Source organism: Vanessa cardui, chromosome 18, assembly GCF_905220365.1.
Source record: "Vanessa cardui chromosome 18, ilVanCard2.1, whole genome shotgun sequence".
NCBI classification, from domain to species: domain Eukaryota; kingdom Metazoa; phylum Arthropoda; class Insecta; order Lepidoptera; family Nymphalidae; genus Vanessa; species Vanessa cardui.
In genome coordinates, this window is record NC_061140.1 from 10,064,754 (window position 1) to 10,084,853 (window position 20,100).

Below are 20,100 nucleotides of genomic sequence, written 5' to 3' on the forward strand. Positions count from 1 at the left end.
GGATATTGGTGTTTGATGGTATATGTGATGATTTGGTACCTATCCAGACACACTTGCACTAAGCGCTACCACAGAGTAAAAAAATATATATTTCGTAAAACCCCGGCTCCCAAACTCAATCCTTTAATAAGAAGAAACTACTATGTATTCAAATGTATATTTAAAAATAATGTATGAACTTCTATTCTCGTCTAGTTTTGTACGATTTATCACAAATGAAATTGTAGACTAGTATAAAATTGTAATATATATGTATTTACTGTATATTTTTTATCAATTCAAAATCATTTATTTTATCAATTAAATCATGACTGAGCTTACTCAGTATTTAAGGCATGTAGGTTAGAACCCACCTAGAAGCTCTGTATATTTGTCAGCCATAGCGTAGCGAGGTTTTACTATTTAAGGTGCTAATAGCTACTGTAAGTTTAAAACGTCGTATGTAAACGCTATTATTTATAAGCCTTTTGATGAGGATGTTAGGCTAGACATTTATCATTGTTTATTTACATTCCAAAGAAAACAAAGTTTTGTTTAACAAATCACCCCAAAAACATTTGTATGTGTTTATCTGTAACTGATCACGTAAATGTAACTTACTTTTATTTTTATTTATAAATTTCATACCTTTTGACTTTACATTAAATATAGTTACGATATTAAATGTCGAATATTTTATGTACTATAAAGTTCATTTAATTTAAGACTTAACATATTATACAATAAGATACATTTTGCTGCGACAGTAACGTTATTATATAATGTTAAGCGACCAAATTTATTGTTCGTTGTGTCTGTCTGTTTTCTCATTTGAAATTCTCAAAAAGTCGTTAAGCTCGTACGAAGGTTTCGTTATATTTCGTTAAAACTAATCAATACAATTGTCACTACAATATAATACGTCGTAAGTATTCATAACATCAATAGAAATTATATAAACTTTTCTTTTTAGTAATCAACCTTATTTAACAATTTAATAAATGCCAATTATTTATTTTTATTTAACATATTATATTACATTTTAACAATTTTAGACAGAAGTGTACTGGCTATTAAATATTTTAATTGTTATACATTGGTTGAAATCAGTTTACTAAATTTACTATCTGAATGGTCATTGGTCGACAGCAGTGCCTGACACTATAAGGAACCAATCAACGTCAATACACTTCTGTACAAAAATGTTTATGATATGTCAAAAACACTATAAAATATAATCTGTAAGGAGTTCTGTTGCTGACAATCTTACCACGCAGTTGTGCTTTGTGAAGTTAATAACATTAATATACATTTTAAATGTCAATCTCGTATTTAGTCTTTTGTCATTGTTTAAGTTTCATCATTATTTGTTATTCAATGTACGAGCGATCACCGCGAGAGCACCGGTCTCGGTAGGATTTCCGGTTGAGTGATCTCCCAAGTTCCAGGAAGACCGTACTTCTTAGGTTTCAATATATATACAAACTGAAAAAAATAGAATTAGAGAAATATAGTAATTTTGATACGAGTCTCAGTGAGGAGGATGGGAATTTTCTTTAATCTTCATTCGCAGTAGTGAAGGTTAACATCGTAAGGAAATCTACATGTGTCTGCTTTTTTATAGGAATGATTATGCATTAAAAAAAAACTTTAATCACTTTGTGTCTGCTTTACTATAGGAATGATTATACATTTAAAAAAAAATATCGCTTTAAACAATATTAGTTGCTTCATGCAGTATTTTTATTTTAGAAAAGTTCATTTATTATTTTTACACATAAAGGAAATAGTGTTTAAATTCATAATAACTTATTTTTTTTTAAAAAGTGGGTCGAGATGGCCAATTGGTAAGAACGCGTGCATCTTAACCAATGATTGCGTGTTCAAACCCAGGCAAGCACCACTGAATATTCATGTGCTTAATTTGTGTTTATGATTCATCTCGTGCTCGGTGGTGAAGGAAAAAATCGTGAGGAAACCTGCATGTGTCTAATTTCATTGAAATTCTGCCACATGTGTATTCCACCGACCCGCACTGGAACAGCGTGGTGGAATATGTTCCAAACCTTCTCCTCAAGAGGGAGAGGAGGCCATAGCCCAGATGATATAGTCATATATTATATAGTCAATGTACTTTGTTATTATTGTGTTGGTATAGAATGGATAACCTACCACAATAACTCCGTAGAGAGCACCGACAGCGAAGCCGACCGCCACATCGCTCCAGTGGTGCATGTGGTCTACCACCCGCGACAGCCCCACGTACCACGCAGCAATCAGCACAGCAAACTGTACCCCGTGCCTTAACAGCTTTGATCCCCGCCATCTGCCTTTCACTTGTACGTAGAACTGTTTAAATATGAAAATAAATTTTATATTAATTATGAAGTTTTTTTTTCATGTATTACTTTTTTTTCCTTCCCTGGAAACAGGAGTACTGGTTAGTTTTTTGTCCAGAGGATCGGAATTACGATCCAACGGGGAAATGCTGCTAGCTTTTTTGCCACCATTCTTTTTTTTTTTTTTTTTTTTTTTTTATGGCATAGGTGGCAAACGAGCAGGAGGCTCACCTGATGGAAAGTGACTACCACCGCCCATGGACATCTGCAACACCAGGGGGCTTGCAGGTGCGTTGCCGGCCTTTAAGAAAGGAGTACGCTCTTTTCTTGAAGGCTCCCATGTCGTATCGGTTCGGAAAAACCGCCGGCGAAAGCTGGTTCCACAAAGTAGTTGTGCGAGGTAGAAAATGTCTGAGAAATCGCGCTGTTGTGGATTTTCGGACATCAAGGTGGTGCGGGTGAAACTTAGAGTTTTGGCGAGATGTCCGAAGGTGAAATTCAGCAGCCGGGATTAATCCGAACAATTCCTCGGAACATTCCCCGTGAAAAATTCGGTAGAAGATGCAGAGTGATCCAACATCTCTACGCAAAGCCAAAGGATCAAGGAGATCGGAAAGGGCTTGATCGTCGATAACTCGAGCCGCTCTACGTTGGATGCGGTCAAATGGAAGGAGCTGGTACTGGGGAGCACCCGCCCAGAGGTGAGAGCAGTACTCCATGTGAGGCCGAATTTGCGCCTTGTAAAGTTTTAGGCGATGGGCCGACGTGAAATACTGTCTCGCCTTGCTGAGCACACCGAGCTTCTTTGAAGCCAATTTGGCTTTGCCTTCCAATTGACCGCGGAACTGAACGAGGCTCGAAATATCAACGCCAAGTATTCCGATACTACCTGTAGCGGCTATCGGGATGTTCTCAAATCGTGGAGATACGACAAATGGTGTTTTTTTAGCGGTTAACGCGCAAACTTGCGTCTTTTTGGGGTTGAAATAGACTAAATTTAGCCGGCCCCAGTTCGAGACTTCGTTTAACGAAGACTCGATTTCAGACACAAGTTTGTTCCGGTTTTCTTCGACGTTTTCCCGAGAAATATTAGCGCGGCCGGTGTATAAGGTGTCAACGGTACTGTCGTCTGCATAGCAATGAATGTTCCCGATTTGCAACAAATCATTGATATGCAGAAGAAACAGAGTGGGTGATAGGACGCAGCCTTGTGGAACACCAGCATTGACGAATTTTAAGTCAGAGCATGCACCGTCGACAACGACCTTGATGCTCCGATCTGCCAAAAAGCTGGTAATCCAATTGCATAATTTCCCGGGAAGCCCATAGGAAGGAAGCTTCGAAAGAAGCGCTTTGTGCCATACACGATCGAAGGCCTTCGCTATGTCCAAGCTGGCTGCTAATGCCTCCCCCTTGCTCTCAACTGCTTCAGCCCACCTGTGAGTAAGGTAAACTAGAAGATCACCGGCTGAGCGACCCCGACGGAAACCGTACTGGCGGTCACTAATCAGCTGATTCTCCTCTAGGTACCGCAGGAGCTGGCAGTTAATAAGGGACTCCATTACCTTGGAGAGCAAGGAGGTGATGGCTATAGGCCTATAATTGGACGGATCTGAGCGGTTGCCTTTTTTAGGGATCGGGTGCACCAAAGCTGTCTTCCATGAGTTCGGGACGACGCCTAATATGTAGGATTGCCATTCTACGCGGTCAAGATTTATACAGTAACTATTTTTAATTAATATTTGAATGTATTTAAGCATTTAATATTATTAATTCCTATATTAATAAAAGATAAAAGTTAAGTTAGTACTTCGTGCAAGATCGATATTCTAGCACTATGATTCTGTTTTGAGGGGTATGTGGTAAGTGGCTGGTAACGAATTAGTGAATTATATAATTTTTAGTACTTTGTATGTTGCTATCTATCAGAAACGAAATCTATGGACGGTGCTGGCCTCTTGATAGCCATACAGCTTAGGAATGAAATAAAAAAATAAATAAAAAATACTCGGTTATTTTATGTTATAAATATTTACACTGATATACAAAAATACAGTATCCATATAAACAGCTTTAATTTATTTATATCACCGGTTTGGAAAAAAATATTTCATCCTAATATTATAAATATTCGTATATAGTTAGTTTGTGCCTGTCTACAGTTGATAATTATGGAAATATGGTGTGAAGCAAGCTTAAATCCCTAGGAACGATAGGTACACGGCATAGGCACACAACAAATTTAGAAATATGGTCATTCACCAACAAACCTGCCTTTACTAACTTTTCAACCGACTTCCAAAAGGTGGAGGTTATCAATTCGTCTGTATTTTTTTTTTTTTTTTTTTATGTTTGTTACCTCATAACTTATCACTGGGTGGACCGATTTTGATAATTCTTTTTTTGTTTGAAAGGTAGTGCTTCCCGTGGGGTCCCATTTTTTTTAAATTTTTTTCCGATGATTTTTTTCATATGGGTACCCCATATGAAAACGACATAAGTCTTAAATTTGCATTATGTATATGCGCGACAAATAGGTGAATAACTGAAAATCACGTTAACCAATTTTGATAATTCTTTTTTTATTATAAAATATATACTTCAAGGGTAATTTGGTGAAAGTTTGGTAAGGTTCTGAGCACAGGATCCATGACAAAGTAACGGAACGGAAGCGAACGGAACAGTTCTGAGGAGCACGTTAGCGATACTCAGTCGAATCTTTTATTTATAGGTAATTTGGATATTTGAGTCACCTTCCGTAAGGTGGTTATGTTTATGTAATTATCATAGTCGAATATTATAATCAACTAGCTACCCACCCCAGCTTCGCACGGGTGCAATACTGATACTAAATATACTACAGAATTTGTTTATTTACGACATCATATCGCAAACTTCTAAAATTATCAGTGTTTCTTTACTATATTGTTCATGTTTTATACACACAAACCTTCCCCTTGAATCACACTATGTATTAAAAAAAACCGCATCAAAATCCGTTGCGTAGATTTAAAGATATAGGGACAAAGAAAGCGACTTTGATTATACTATGTAGTGATGGAACTCCTATACGGCTCGCAGTTAGGGTGCGATATGGGGCAGAATTTCTTACTATCTTTAATCAAATTTTGTGTATGTGATGTGATGTCATATGATGTACGAAATATAGTTGGTCTTTTTCAAAGTTTTTTTGCTGAGTTCGATTACAGCTCTTTCGAGGGATCCTTGTAGTTTACGCCGCGTGACGTATTAAATCCGCATTTTCGAAAGTCTATTTTTGCTTTATTCGCAAGTTTCCTTTGAAATTGTCCTCGAACTAGTTTCTGACTCATATAAACGGAACGCTTAATCTATGGATATTAAAAAAAAATTAGTTAGTCAACATCAGCTTCACTTAAAATCAAAAAATAAATAAAAATTTTAACAAAAAGAAAAACCGACTTCAAACAAAACACTATTTTTAAACAAATGAATATGCACGAAAAAGTAATAAAAATAATTGCGTATTCAACATATTTTTTAGAGTCTTCCTAAGTTAAATGAAATGAAAAATATTAGACTACTTAAAAGTCGATTAACGATTATATCATGTAGTTATAATTATTGTTATATTTGGAATCGGTGTCAGCCAATAAAACCCTACAGTATATCTATCAAAAAACAATACGAGAATACTTTAACAAATATGTTTTTTACAAATTACCTTTTACACAATAATATACTGGATCAATCAAGGAGCTCGTATCGCTTCTTTCTTTTGATTGTTGGGGCAAGGGCACCGTGGCTGACACCGGCTCCAAATATACCAATAACTATAACTACATTATATAATCGTTAATCGACTTTTAAGTAGTCTAATATTTTTCATTTCATTTAACTTAGGAAGACTCTAAAAAATATGTTGAATACGCAATTATTTTTATTACTTTTTCGTGCATATTCATTTGTTTAAAAATAGTGTTTTGTTTGAAGTCGGTTTTTCTTTTTGTTAAAATTTTTATCTTGCTAGGAAATAACGACTTACGATGAAGAAAATGGCGGTGTACATCGCGAAGCTTGAATGAGCGCTCGGGAACGACAGCCTCATGTCCTTCAGCTGGGCTGCGTCCGTGTTTGCGCAACTGAAGTCTTCGATGTAACCAGAATTATTCAAGTTTGATGTGTATGGCTTGCATACCTGAAAAACAATAATATGTGTTTTATATTACTGATTATATTAACTTAAAATAACCAGATGTTAAGTTTTAAGTCCAGTGGTTAAACGTGAATCTGAAACACCATTTGAGACTCTTGTAGCCTATTGTTTTTCTTTGGCTTATCCCAATGATGTTGTAGTAAACAAATATGTTATTAACGCGCAAAAAGTGAAGACTAGAAAACGTCCTAATTGGGACGTTTGCCTTTAGTCGTTTTACGTAGTAATACGTTTTAATACGTCATAATTACGTAGTAATACGTTTTGCGTAATTTAAACATCTAGTTATCCCTTTTATTTATTGTTTTTATCAAGCTATCCTTTTTACTTGTAACGAAATGTAAAATAAACGGTCCCCGGCGCGGCACACTTTTTTCTGTTGTTTAGTATGGGTATAACATATCTGTACCCCTAGTACGAGTTTCAATACTTCTTGCGTTAATAACGTATCGTCTATTCGAAAACGTTTACGAAGTATTTGAATTCGATAGTATAAGTTTGACATTACTCGTTTGCGTTAAAACCATGATAGCCATCGAGCTACTCGAAAAAGACTACCACACAATTCATATTTCCGTCTCACTTACACGCGCTAAAAAGAGTGAAAAAAAATATTTTGTCATTTTTCTTGTATTTGACATTTCTCGCAAAGTATTGTCTAATGTCTTTAAAAATTTTAAGGTTATCTTATCGTATTTTACACTGTTTACATTACTGTAAGAAATAGAACGGTGAATGCTTTAATTTTTAAGTGTTATAAGTAATAGCAGTGAAAAGAAAAGAAATTACACTGAAACATTGTTTGAAAGATTAATTATATTATAAAATTCATCAAGAGGTACGTAAACATAAATTTATTATTACATTAAATAAATAAAACGATACGTAATAATTGTAAGGACCGTAAGTTTATAATAAAAATTCTAAACGTTTAAAAAATATATAAACAGTGAATATTGTTATTAATATAGAGGAATTTGTGTTAAACTATAACTGACCTACAAATATTGTTAATTGAATTCTCCTTACAATTTTACGTTGATATACTTATACATATTTAGAGCATCTATTAATAAGTAAAATTAGTTTGCGAACACGTTTATTCTATATTTAAATTATTGTTTTTATTTCCTGTTTATTAAGTTTAATTTAAAATAAAGTGACCTTCATCTCAATTCAAAGTTATGCTTAAATTATTTTGTTATTTCGATATTATCCTAATTAAATACAAACTATTTCAATATACTACAATAATATGCATGTCTAATTGCCATTATGTATTATGGCCTTTATTAATTATATTTCAATTAGGGTTCACTTAGATTTAAATAATTCCATGATCATGACTTATATGTTTGTGAATGTATTAATAAAAAATATTTTTTGTGATTACAGTTCCAAAGAAGAAAAACAAGCCTAGATAATACAAATACATCTGTGCTGCATTTTCTAGTGTGATGCTACATCTATCACTCTTAATTCCAAGAATCATTGTTAAAATAAAGTTTAATATATAGAAAACAAATACCTAATAATTACTACCTTAATTTGTTTTTTATTTGTCCTAAAATATAATTATGTATATAACATATATAAAGGTCTTTATTTACATTAAACAACAAAGTGTTCATAGTTTTAATTGACTGTTTTAATATACCCCATAATAGAAAAAGTATAAGTAACAACATTCTATTTTATTAAGCAATGAGTATTTTTGAAGTTGATTATTTATGACAGAAATCAAAACAATAGTTATTGATTTTCCAGTGTGATGCTACATCTATCACTCTTACCTCCAAGAATCATTGTGAAAATAAAGTTTAATATACAGAAAACAAATACCTTATAATTACTATCGTAATTTGTGTTTTTATTTTTCCTAAAATATAATTATAAATATACTACATATATAAAGCTTTTTATTTAAATTTAACAATAAAGAGTTCATTGTTTTAATATACCCCATAATTGAGAAAGTATAAATAACAACATTCTATTTTATTAAGCTATGAGTGTTTTTGAAGTTGATTATTTGAGAGAAATCAAAACAATAGTTATTGATTTTCCAGTGTGACATTACATCCAACACTCTTAACTCCAAGAATCATTGTGAAAATAAAGTTTAATATATTGAAAACAAATACCTAACAATTACTTTCTCTTAATTAGTTTTATTTTTCCTAAAATATAATTATATGCACTATATACATGAAGTTACTGATTTACATTAAACAATAAAGAGTTAATAGTTTTAATTATCTGTTTTATACTACTATTGTTATTTATATTTTTCCTTTTAGAAAAAGGATAAATAACATTCTATGTTTTTAAGCAATGAGTGTTTTTGACGTTGATTATTTATGAGAATTCAAAACAATAGTTACAAGCATTTATTGAGTGTAATAATAATGTATATATAATTTAATATAAACATATAATATACATACATAATAGTATAATAATGTACCTATAAATGTTTCTAATATAATAATGCATATTTTTTAAATCATTCTCAATTTAATTTAATTTTACAATATCGTAGAAAATAATAGATATTCAATAAAGAGACAAATCCACTTTTCAGTATATTTATTGTTTGAATTAAATCAAAAGGAAATTATATAGAGACGTAGGTAACTGTTCAATGCATGGTCACTTGTTTCTTGGATATTGTCTGCACCAAATCATCATTAATAATAGTATAGCTGCTCTAAATAAAGGATTGATTCACTCATAGCCTGAAAAATATATATATTTTTATTAATAATGATTACACTAAAGAATGACAGTTACTTATACTTTGCATGATCCCCATCATACCTTCAAAGCATTCTCAACTGCTACCAATATTGTTAGGAATAATAACAAAAATAAGTTAAGTATTTTTGATGTTTTTGAAAATACTCATTTAAACAATATACATATTTCAATTATAACTTGTTTTACTATTTTGTTTAAGCGATTTTATGATATTATGATAATTGAATTATACTCTTTTACATTATTATCATTTATTTTCGATGTAATTAAATAATACATTAGCATGCCATTTAAAAATATATGTTATATTTAGACTCACCTTGCGTTTGTATCATATTTGTAAATATATTGAAAATAAGTTAATATTTATAACTCATTTCTTCTTCACATGTTATCGCAAAAAAATATTAACATTTTCTAAGGCAATTCTCAAGAAAATATGTTAGTTTAAAATACGGCTAATTAAAGATAAATTTCACCGCAGAATTCAGTTTCGTTGTTTTTTAATGTTCTAAAAGACTACCGTAACAGTTGTAGCTAGTTTTCAAGCATTATATTGCCTCACATGTTTAGTAATTAATTTTCAAAAATAGGTTTCACTGACGCTCACCGAAATAAATTCAGTGAGTTCAAACTCGATAAGAAAGTAACGAAAACGTCAATTTACTTGCGTAAATCTGTCAAAAGTGTTACTCGTACTACCAAAATGTCGAAAACCGCGCGTTATTTCGACTTCGAAGTCGATAACGTTAGTAATAAAAACTCGTACTGCCGATTTTAGTTCCTCTGCGTTTACGCTTGGGGCGCTGATAGGATTTGTATGAAAAGAAAACCGAAAGTAAATTACATGAAGTTAACTGTCAAACTCGTACTAAGGGTACTGTTTATTAGAATATCATTGGGTTTATCCCTATGTGTTATATACTTTGATAAAGAAAAAATAATATTGAATTTGGCATCGTGATATAGAGTAATATTTGCAATTCTATTAACTATTATATATTTCTATTATAGATAGTCAGACTGGCAAATTAGCCACCTTATGGTAAATCAATATCACATCCATAGACATCGGTGATAAGGAAAAATAAAGTAATTCTTAAATCAACTGTAATTACACTGAGTTACTAATTCTTTAAATTGGAACACAACAATACAAATAGTGTTGTTTAGTAAAATAATTAGTGATAAGTGGATACGTATACGAATAGACGAGGTAAAAGTCCCTTATAAAGTAGGGTTAACAAAACAGTAAAATCAATTTGGCAAAACATTTTATTATAATTATTAACTTAGTACTTGGAACAATTACGTATGGTATTTCATAGTTACTTTTCACTTTCTCATTGCATTGTTATCGACTCATATTATATTTTAAAGGTAATAAATCTTATCTATGCATTATTCATAACATGCATTTACCATCAGGTAAACAGCACATGTACTTTTTAGTAACGCTTAATACCGTATCGTAAATAATAATAAATATATTTATTTTATGCACAATAGAACAATCAAAATAATAACTCTCGAGTGAACACTGGTATATAAATTAAAATTTCTCTTTATTAAAAGAAATGACAAGACGCACTTAACACACAAAAAACTATAGCATAAATAAATAAATAATATAATATAAATAATTACAATTTCTCTGTATGCCCCCAATCGTATGAGTACAATAGTTTAGGTATATTTAGAGAGTTGTAAGCAGTGTTTAGTAATAATATCATTTTTTTATTATTTATAATAAAATTACCACTTAAAGAAGGCCTTTCAAAACTTAGATAATCTGTTCAATATTGGCTAAGCCGCGTTCGTTATGAAGTTACTCGCGAAGTTTTTCTTTGTGTCATTAGTAATTTGAAATTTGTAAGACTAAGTATCACTCTAGAAGCCACCTATGGACACCTGCATCATCTGAGTGTTTGTAGGTGCGGCCTTTAATAAATATATACGCTTTTTTCTTGAAGATTCCCAAGTCGTATCGGTTTGGAAAAACCACTGATGAAAGCTGATACCACAGGATTGTTGTGCGAGACAGAAATTATCTCAAACGTGTTGTCGTGGATTTTTGGACATATATAAATGTTAGGACAAACCAGTTGAGAACATGGACGTTGTAAAGAATATGCTGTCTATGCTTATATTATAAATGCGAAGGTATCTTTGACTGTCTGTCTCGCTTTCACGTCAAAACTACTAGACCGACCTAGACATGAGAAACCTGAGAAAGGACATAGGCTTTTTTATAATAGGAAATATTTTAATTGAAAAAAGGTTTTGTACTCAAAGAGGTCTTACATCCATATAATATTATATGTTTGTACATATATTCATATTTTCTACGCAAATAAAGCCATGGGTACAGCTGGTACCAACGTATAAGGATAGTATATTAGGAGATTAAAAAAACACTTACATCAAAGAAATGAGGTCTTAGTCGTCCAATGACGTATTTGGCGGAGTTTACGGTCATCTGTTGGCACGCCGCGCCGAAGGCAAACACGCCAATCGTCGTATAACTTTCCCACAGCCATCCCGATATCAACGAGCCAGAGAGGAACTTCTCGCCGACGCCCTTTCCTTGCTTGTCGCGGACTATTTCGACTACTACAACCTATAAATAAGATTCATTCAAGGCCTATCGTATTTTTCATATAATATTACTCATTATTATTAGATGTTTAACAACAATAAAGCTGTTAAAGTAATTATATTTTCAAACACGGAGGACTCTAGCAAAAATTTTAAACATATATATTTTACCGCCTAATTATTAAATACCTTGTAGCGTTATCCAATAAAAAAAGGGCGATCGCCTCTCACAAATTTCGCGCCAAAGGTAATTTGGCGCGAAATTTGTATTTCTGACATATTGTTGACGTATTATGAGTCATAGAAAATTTGTAGTTTCTTTCTTATTCAGATAGTATTAGTCAATTTTTTTACTTATTTATGGATTGAGTAATTATGATTTAGCTATGTATGCACAGGTGAGAAAAGACAACTCATCTGTATAAGTACACAATTGAGAGTCATATTTACTACTTTTTATTAATATGTAATATTCCTCACATTACTATAAGATGACTTAGTAGCTGTTCTGTCATAAAATATAGAGATATATGTATATAACATATGAATATCATACGTGTCAGAGTGAGATAGAAAATCAATAGTGTATAGTAGAATAATATCTCCGATAACTCTTTAACTCGCATAATTTGAGTCTTATGAAAATAATCTTTACAAAAATACTCAAAGCAGAATTTATACGATTTAACATAATGAAATATAGTATCGAGTTACCGTAGCTACAATTAAAGCGAATCCGACTCCCGCCAGGACAGCTTCGGATATCGTCTGCTCTTTATATGGTAACTTCAAGCTGTCATCGTCTGCGAAGTAACCGCGGTGGTATGGCTCAGCGAATAGATGCAACATCAGCAACGGTACCCCCACTGGAAAAAAGTAGGAAAACGTTAAGATTTGTTCTACGCCTGTTACAAAATGTTCGCTCAGTTAACTTTGAGCATAATGAGAAATATATGTTAAATTATACACCATGTATGTTATGTATTGGTTTGCCTAATTACTAGTATAACGGGTATATTAAGATGAAGATTATATTATATTATATTATGTAGATATAAACACTCTTTCAAGTTTCAACTCCTTATTTATTTAAACATTTTCAATTCGTATTTAAAAAATAAATGATTTTCAATTTGATTTATGTGAATTTTTTGTCTATATTTTCGGGTTCATTGTTTATTAACAGCTCATGATAATTGTTTTTATGTTGGGCTTAGTTAAGCTTCAAGGTGGTCCCGTCTTAGTTGCATAGTTTTAGTACACTGCCAAGTTTTAGCTTAAAGTCTTTATATAAACTAATTTATTAAGTTGTTTGATAAAAAATATTTTCTATTTAGTTATAGCAGAACTAGTGCTGATCTTATTCTATTTATGTATATGAAAGAAATCTGAGAAATTATAATACGGACAACTTTAAATTTTTCAGGTACATAGGTTCCTTACAGGGTGTAGATATCAGCTTTTATTCGAAATTGTTCTCCTCAGGGGTAATTTATCGCGGGTAAAATCGAAGGTTCAGCTGATAGACCAATATATACTTGGTGGTAGGGCTTTGTGCAAGCTCGTCTGGGTTGGTAACAACCACTCATCAGTTATTCTACCACCAAATAACAGTACTCAGTATTGCTGTGTTCCGGTTTGAAGGGTGAGTGAGCCAGTTTAACTACAGGCACAAGGGACATAATATCTTAGTTCCTAAGGTTGGTGGCACACTGATGATGTAAGGAATAGTTAATATTTCTTACAGCGTCATTTTCTAAGGGTGATGGTGACTTACCATCAGTTGGCCCATATGCTCGTCCGCCAACCTATACTATACAAAAAAGAAAAAATATATGGTCTATCAGCTGAACCTGAAAATGAATTTATGATCCGATGGGAAAATTACAAACATTGCTTGGTATTTCATCGTAGCGAAGAGATTACCACTGACTCATATGAACAAATCATATGATGTATAATTGATTTCAAGGTATGTAAAAATATGTAATTATTTAATTAATACGATAAGATAAAACAATTCCCAGAGAACGTTGTCGAGTGATTTGTTCTAGTTTTTTTTATAGATTATAAAAGATAATAGATAAAAATATACATAACAGTACGTATACATTTTACATGAACTTGAATAGAAAAATACTAAGAGCTAGTTGTTGTAATTTTTATGGGTTTTTTTCGGTCGTGCAATGGCGGATTTACCAATACCAAGGCTAAGTAGGCTGGAGCCTAGGGCGGCAGATTTAGAGGGGCGGCAAATTTTGCCCAAATTTGTTATTATCTTACAGAAATAAAAAAAAAAACTTATAATTATATGTACACACATTACGCCCGTAATCCGTATACTCGTCACTACATAGCAGATTGGAAAAATAATCTAGTAACTGACAGAAATATCACCTAGTTTATAATCATACTAATAACGGAAAAAATGCGATGGAATGAGGACGACAGAACACATATCATAAATGTTACAAAAAAAAGTAGGGGCGCAAAAATTTAATAGCCTTCTAGTACTAGCCTACTAGCGGCAGATTTGTAAATCCGACACTGCGGTCGTGTCTGATCTGCCATCCGAGAACTGATTCGATTATTTCATATTTAAAACTTTCCATGTTTATACTGCCTAATAGGTAAAGGACTGATTATGAAATGTAGTTTTATGGACAATCTTAAGCCTAAGGCTGTCGGGATATATTTTATCAAGTGTTGCCACTTCAAATGAGAAAGTGGCCCCGGATTTAATAAGGTGCAATAAAAAAGAAAAAAATATATAAAACGTTAAAGATCAATAAATATAACAAATTAACCCAATATTAAACGGTTGTTTAGATTTTAAAGTTTATTTTATTGAATATTGGACAAAAAAATTGTCTATATTGTTAATTATTTCTTAAATGGTGACTTTTCCAGGATTTAGTTATCTTCAAAGAATTTTTTGACAGTCCTGATTCCTTAATACTCTTCGGGGGATGAAACTAATGCTCGAGAAACTGAAAAGCAACAACCAACAATCCCTTCATGTATTCTATGCTATACAACAACATGAATTTGACGACGGGGATGTCGAGTTGCCTCGTCACATAGAAGAATCGGTTGTAACAACGAAAGTATTCGTAATATTATTATGGGATGCACTGGTCTTTAGTATCATTGGACTTTTGCGAATTCTACATAAAAACTCCAGCGCATGCCATTTCGAGATATGATATCAAAAGATAAGCTCAATGTTATTATTACATTGTAATACTATAACTCTATAAGTATATGATAATATGTAGTGCCAATAAATACAAGATCAGTTGATACAGAAGCAGTGATACCCGGCTGTATCAAGGTCGTCTAGATCACAAGTTCGATACTTTGATGGATATCTTTATTGGTCAAGCAATTTATTGCTCTGGTTGTTTACATCCGTACCTTTTGACTTTGCTTTGTCTTGTCATGATTTTTAAATATACTTATATAACTAATTTTAATTTAAATAATAATATTTAGTACGGTTCTGATTTTTAAATATGTTTTCTTAATTGGAATAACATTTATTAGTATGATTATTGATTCGGTTATCGACGCCGTATTGTGGGACTCCAGTCACTTGCTCTCATGGCGTGGTTTGCCGAGCTGGTAATGCCTGGCACGAGAAAAACAAAAGGCGGTGGATTTTGAACGAGGAGGGCAGAAGGAAGCTACATTCGTGGATTGGCGGTAAAAGGATATACTTAATATACAATAAGCGGATAAATAATATATGTATCGATTGGTTAATTAATATAGTGACATTAATGTTATGTTAGTAGTTTTATTACAGTCTATTGTTAGAGTTGATATATTTTGTTTCTTTTGCAAAGGTATCGTATCAGTTAAAATCTACATCTATCATTACCTGTCAATCAAAGCCGAATTAAATATTGGCCAATTATATCGGTGGTCACAATGGTCCCACTTGTATAGGTTTATTTTGAAATGTCAATTTGTTTATTTTTTACTTTAATTTATATCAGAGCAAAGGAGTCACATGATAAAATAAACGCTTTACTAAACTTTATATATATTTATATGATCTATGTGCCATTCATTTCAGGACCGAACTAGTTATTTCCGTGGTGCCTGTAGTTACACTGGCTCACTCACCTTTCAAACCGAAAAAACAATATAATCAGCAGTTTTAAACGTCAGAATAAGTTAGATATTTTGGTTAGTGGTCTGTACTCTCAGAAAATGTCCATCCATAAAATAATAATTGCTAATAACAATGTATAATATTTATACGAAGAATATCATAAACTTTAGTCTAGATCGGAACCTATTGGCTTACAAACGCAACATTTTAGCGACATTGAAGTTTCAATTTTACGCCGTACTGCCTCTTCCGTATACAAACTGTTAACTTTGACGGTCTATTGTTTGATTTAAATACAGATTTTAACTATCTTTGATATTGTAGATGAGATTATTGCTGATGTAAATAAAATAGAACAAGCGTCTATTAGGAATACCAGACGACCTCTATACGACCTCCATGGTCGAGTGGTGTGTACACCGGTTTTCATGGGTACGCCATTCTGAGGTCCCGGGTTCGATTCCCGTCCGAGTCGATTTAGATTACAATTAGTTTTCTATGTTGTCTTGGGTCTGGGTGTTTGTGGTACCGTCGTTACTTTTGATTTCCATAACACAAGTGCTTTAGCTACTTAAATTGGAATCAGAGTAATGTATGTGATGTTGTCTCATATTTATTATTATTATTTATTATTAGTTAGTCAGTTATTAAGTACTACGTAGTAAAAAGTTTTTAATTACAAGATATAAATAGGCAAAGTATAAGTTACTATAGCCATGTTTTTTCTGGGTTACGCTAACTAACATAAGTTTTTTTTTTATATAAGGACGGACAGAGTCCCGATGGTAAGTGGTCACCACGCCTTTGTAAATTATATATTTATTACGTTAAACGGTACTTGAAGTTTTTATTTATTAATGTCCGTTTTAAAATAAAAATAAAATATAAATATTGGACAGCATCAAATACATTACTGATCCCAACGTAAGTAGCTAAAGCACTTGTGTTATTAAAAATCACAATTAACGACGGCACCACAAACACTTAGACCCAACACAACATAGAAAACTAATGAACTTCTTCTGAATCGTTCTTCAAATTCTTTATAATGAAATGACTAATAATAATAATCATGAAATTGATATTTTTAATACAAATCAAGCGACCTTTGTAAAAATTGTAAAAAAATGTCTATTTTAAAAATGCAATTTGTAAATTTAAAAAAATGTAATTATTAACGATTATATTTCTTTTGTCTTTTTTGTAAATTCAAACCAAAATTGTTTATTATACCATTTATTTACTTTCATTTTGTAAATTTAATTCGTGTAACTGTCATTGAATATCAATTTAAATATTTTATTTTTGTCTTTTTTTGTTTAGTCCATGTAATTTAATTTTATTATGTTCTTGATATACCTACTGTTATTATTGTTTAGTACTAATACATAGTTATCCCCTGTATTGGAATTTGTTAACTGTAATAATTGGCAATCCCGTCATGTTGTGCATGCACCCTTAGGGTTATAATCTGTTCGATACTATTAATGTTTAAGAAATTTTCTCTATGTGATTGTAACCTGTTGTGTTTGCCTTAATAAATAAATAAAAATCGACTCGGCCGGGACTTCGGAGTGTCTAACCCCTGAAAATCGGTGTACGGAGGTCGTCATTTCATCAATTGCAATTATTCCCCGTGACTTCCACGTGTTTATGTATCGATAATTATATTTGATAATTTTAATTAAAGATAATAATAGCACATAATATTTCTTCGTGTATATTTTTTAATATAAATTTCAGTGATAACACTTATTGTATCGTGTATGTTGTAACAGTTGAAAATTCAACTTTTTTTTCAAAGATAGGAATGGAATGTTTGTTTTGAGATAACATAGAGCCATAGCTGTCAGTTTTATTATTTTGGGGTCAACGCCCTTGAAGAACAAATTTTTTTACACAAACAAATTATTAAATTTTTATTTGAGAATAATAAAAAGTAAAGACTGTTAAGAGATAATCTCTTACTTTTCATATTACACTCGATTATAAAGATCCTAAAAACGTTATAAAGGGATTACTTTGAATGAATTTTTTTATAGTGCCTCAGTTGCGAAGTAAAAATACTTAAACAGACTATAAAAAAAACCACGAAAAATAGGCTCGATTCTTATTTTCATAATTAGATTTTTGTTATACCCAGCTTAATAAAGGATGAAATGAAAGTTTCAGGTAATAAAAGAAAATTATAAGCCGAACCATTAAAAAAGTATGTTTTTTTTTTATTTTCATTGCTCTTTTGTATTTTTTTTTTATCTTAGCAACAACACACTTTTTTCAATGTATTATCAGGGTCGTTCGATCGTTTATCGGAAAACCTACTGAACTCTAATGAAATAACATTAAAATTAACTGCAACTGCTTGTGACAGTGTACAGTGTAGCAAGATCGTTTATGTGGACGACTGTTTGATTGTAAAGAACCAAACTACAACCGGAAATACCGGACATATTTAATTTACCTAACTATATACGGTTTAATTCGGAAGTCTGGCAACCCTTCTGCCTCTGCTGTCAATTGCATCCTAAGGCCTAACTAAGAACACAAACGCACATCACTATTTTTTACCTTTTGATATAATTACTAGATAATGTCATATAACCTTCATATCAGAAGTAAGTCAGTAACATATAAGGAAAATGTATACGATGTGGTTTCAAGTGTGTAGTTGTACGAACATCGCTGTAGTGTAAGCGAATAGCTTAGAAATATAAAATCAGTTGCGATAAAAACAGGAATAAAATTTATTATTCATAATATAAATGTATTATATGTGCAAAGTTATATTAAAATAAGTGTTGGGAAATTAATACATATATTACATTTACTTGGTGGTAGGGCTTTGTGCTAGCCCGTCTGGGTAGGTACCACCCACTCATCACTTATTCTACCGCTAAATAACAGTAGGTACTCAGTATTGTTGTGTTCCGGTATGAAGGGTGAGTGAGCCAGTGTAACTACCGGCACAAGGGACATAACATCTTAGTTCCCAAGGTTGGTGGCATATTGACGATGTAAAGAATAGTTAATATTTCTTACAGCGTCATTGTATATAGGTGATGGTGACCACTTACCATCAGGTGGCTAATATGCTTGTCCGCCAACCTATACCATAAATATTAGTTGTTACCTGCGGCTCATTGGTCGTCAGCTGTTATGCATAAAGAACCTTGTCTTCCTTTCCTACCTTAGGAATCAAATTTGTAAATTTTGTAAAAATCGTTCAGTGGTTTTACCGTAAATGTGTAACAGACATACATACATACAAACACTCAATCACTTTTATTAAATTAGTATAGACTAAATTATTTACACGTTTGTTAATTATAGTGTATTTTTGCATTGAAAGTAAATCAAAAAATGCTCACCAAAAAATTTAATAATGTTAAAACTTTATTCATTTATTTTATTTTGAATAAACAAATTCATTATATATTTTAAACATTAGTTACAACATTATTTTATTGTCATCCGATTTTATTACTACAAAGATTTTACAACAAGCAATGTATATTTCAAAGTCAAAGTTACAAGCCCAAGTACCACTTCACATTCCTTATAAGTACATATAAACGCACACGAAGACAGGAACACGATCGCTATATTCACTAAGTAATCGAAAAAAAAAATGTACTCACCACAAGCTAATACAAAAATATCCAAAATAATCTTCCATATCATTTTGTCCACAGCCATCCTTAACTATTTAGTCCACATCAAAATATTAAATACTGATTAATATTATACTTTTGTTTTTATATTATGTTATCTGTTGAATTCTACATTTGAATTTACACCAAACAGATCTCACTAAACGCTTGTCAGTATTAACAGTATTAATTAAAACATTTCTTTTTAATTTCGTCAATGAAATTGTCCGATTCGCGTGCGAACACAAATCTCAATGATAAAGGATTTGATAAAATGTAATCTGTAATAAAAGGTAGGCGTTAGTCATATCTGCCGTCATTGAATGAAAAGTCCCGTGTGCATTGTACTTTATTGCAAATAAGAATTTATTATCTAACACTTAAAATTCAAAATTGAATGACTCAAATGAAAAAGTGAAATCAAAATATACAACCTGTCGATACGTGGGCGTCAAGGAG

At 31.9% G+C, this 20,100-nt stretch overlaps 1 protein-coding gene across 1 annotated transcript; it reads right to left on the minus strand.

Annotated features, from left to right (window-relative positions):
- Positions 1-254: 254 nt before the first annotated feature.
- LOC124537464 (putative phosphatidate phosphatase) lies at positions 255-19,908 on the minus strand. The gene is made up of 6 exons (XM_047114320.1): positions 19,630-19,908; positions 12,586-12,737; positions 11,696-11,893; positions 6,343-6,495; positions 2,152-2,328; positions 255-1,464 (listed from the first exon to the last, which is right to left on the minus strand). Exons 1-6 carry the CDS (start codon positions 19,685-19,687, stop codon positions 1,369-1,371), a joined length of 834 nt encoding a protein of 277 aa, XP_046970276.1. The 5' UTR covers positions 19,688-19,908; the 3' UTR covers positions 255-1,368.
- Positions 19,909-20,100: the final 192 nt, after the last annotated feature.

What these genes read in the sequence shown, in the direction of transcription:
- LOC124537464 (XM_047114320.1), bottom strand. Translation starts at nt 19,687, where the DNA reads ATGGCTGTGGACAAAATGATATGGAAGATTATTTTGGATATTTTTGTA. An exon ending in TATTTTTGTATTAGCTTGTG is followed by an intron (nt 12,738 to 19,629) that starts GTGAGTACATTT and finishes ACTTTTTTCCAG; the next exon opens with TGGGGGTACCGTTGCTGATG. An exon ending in CTCTCTACGGAGTTATTGTG is followed by an intron (nt 1,465 to 2,151) that starts GTAGGTTATCCA and finishes TATTTTTTTCAG; the next exon opens with TTTGTATATATATTGAAACC.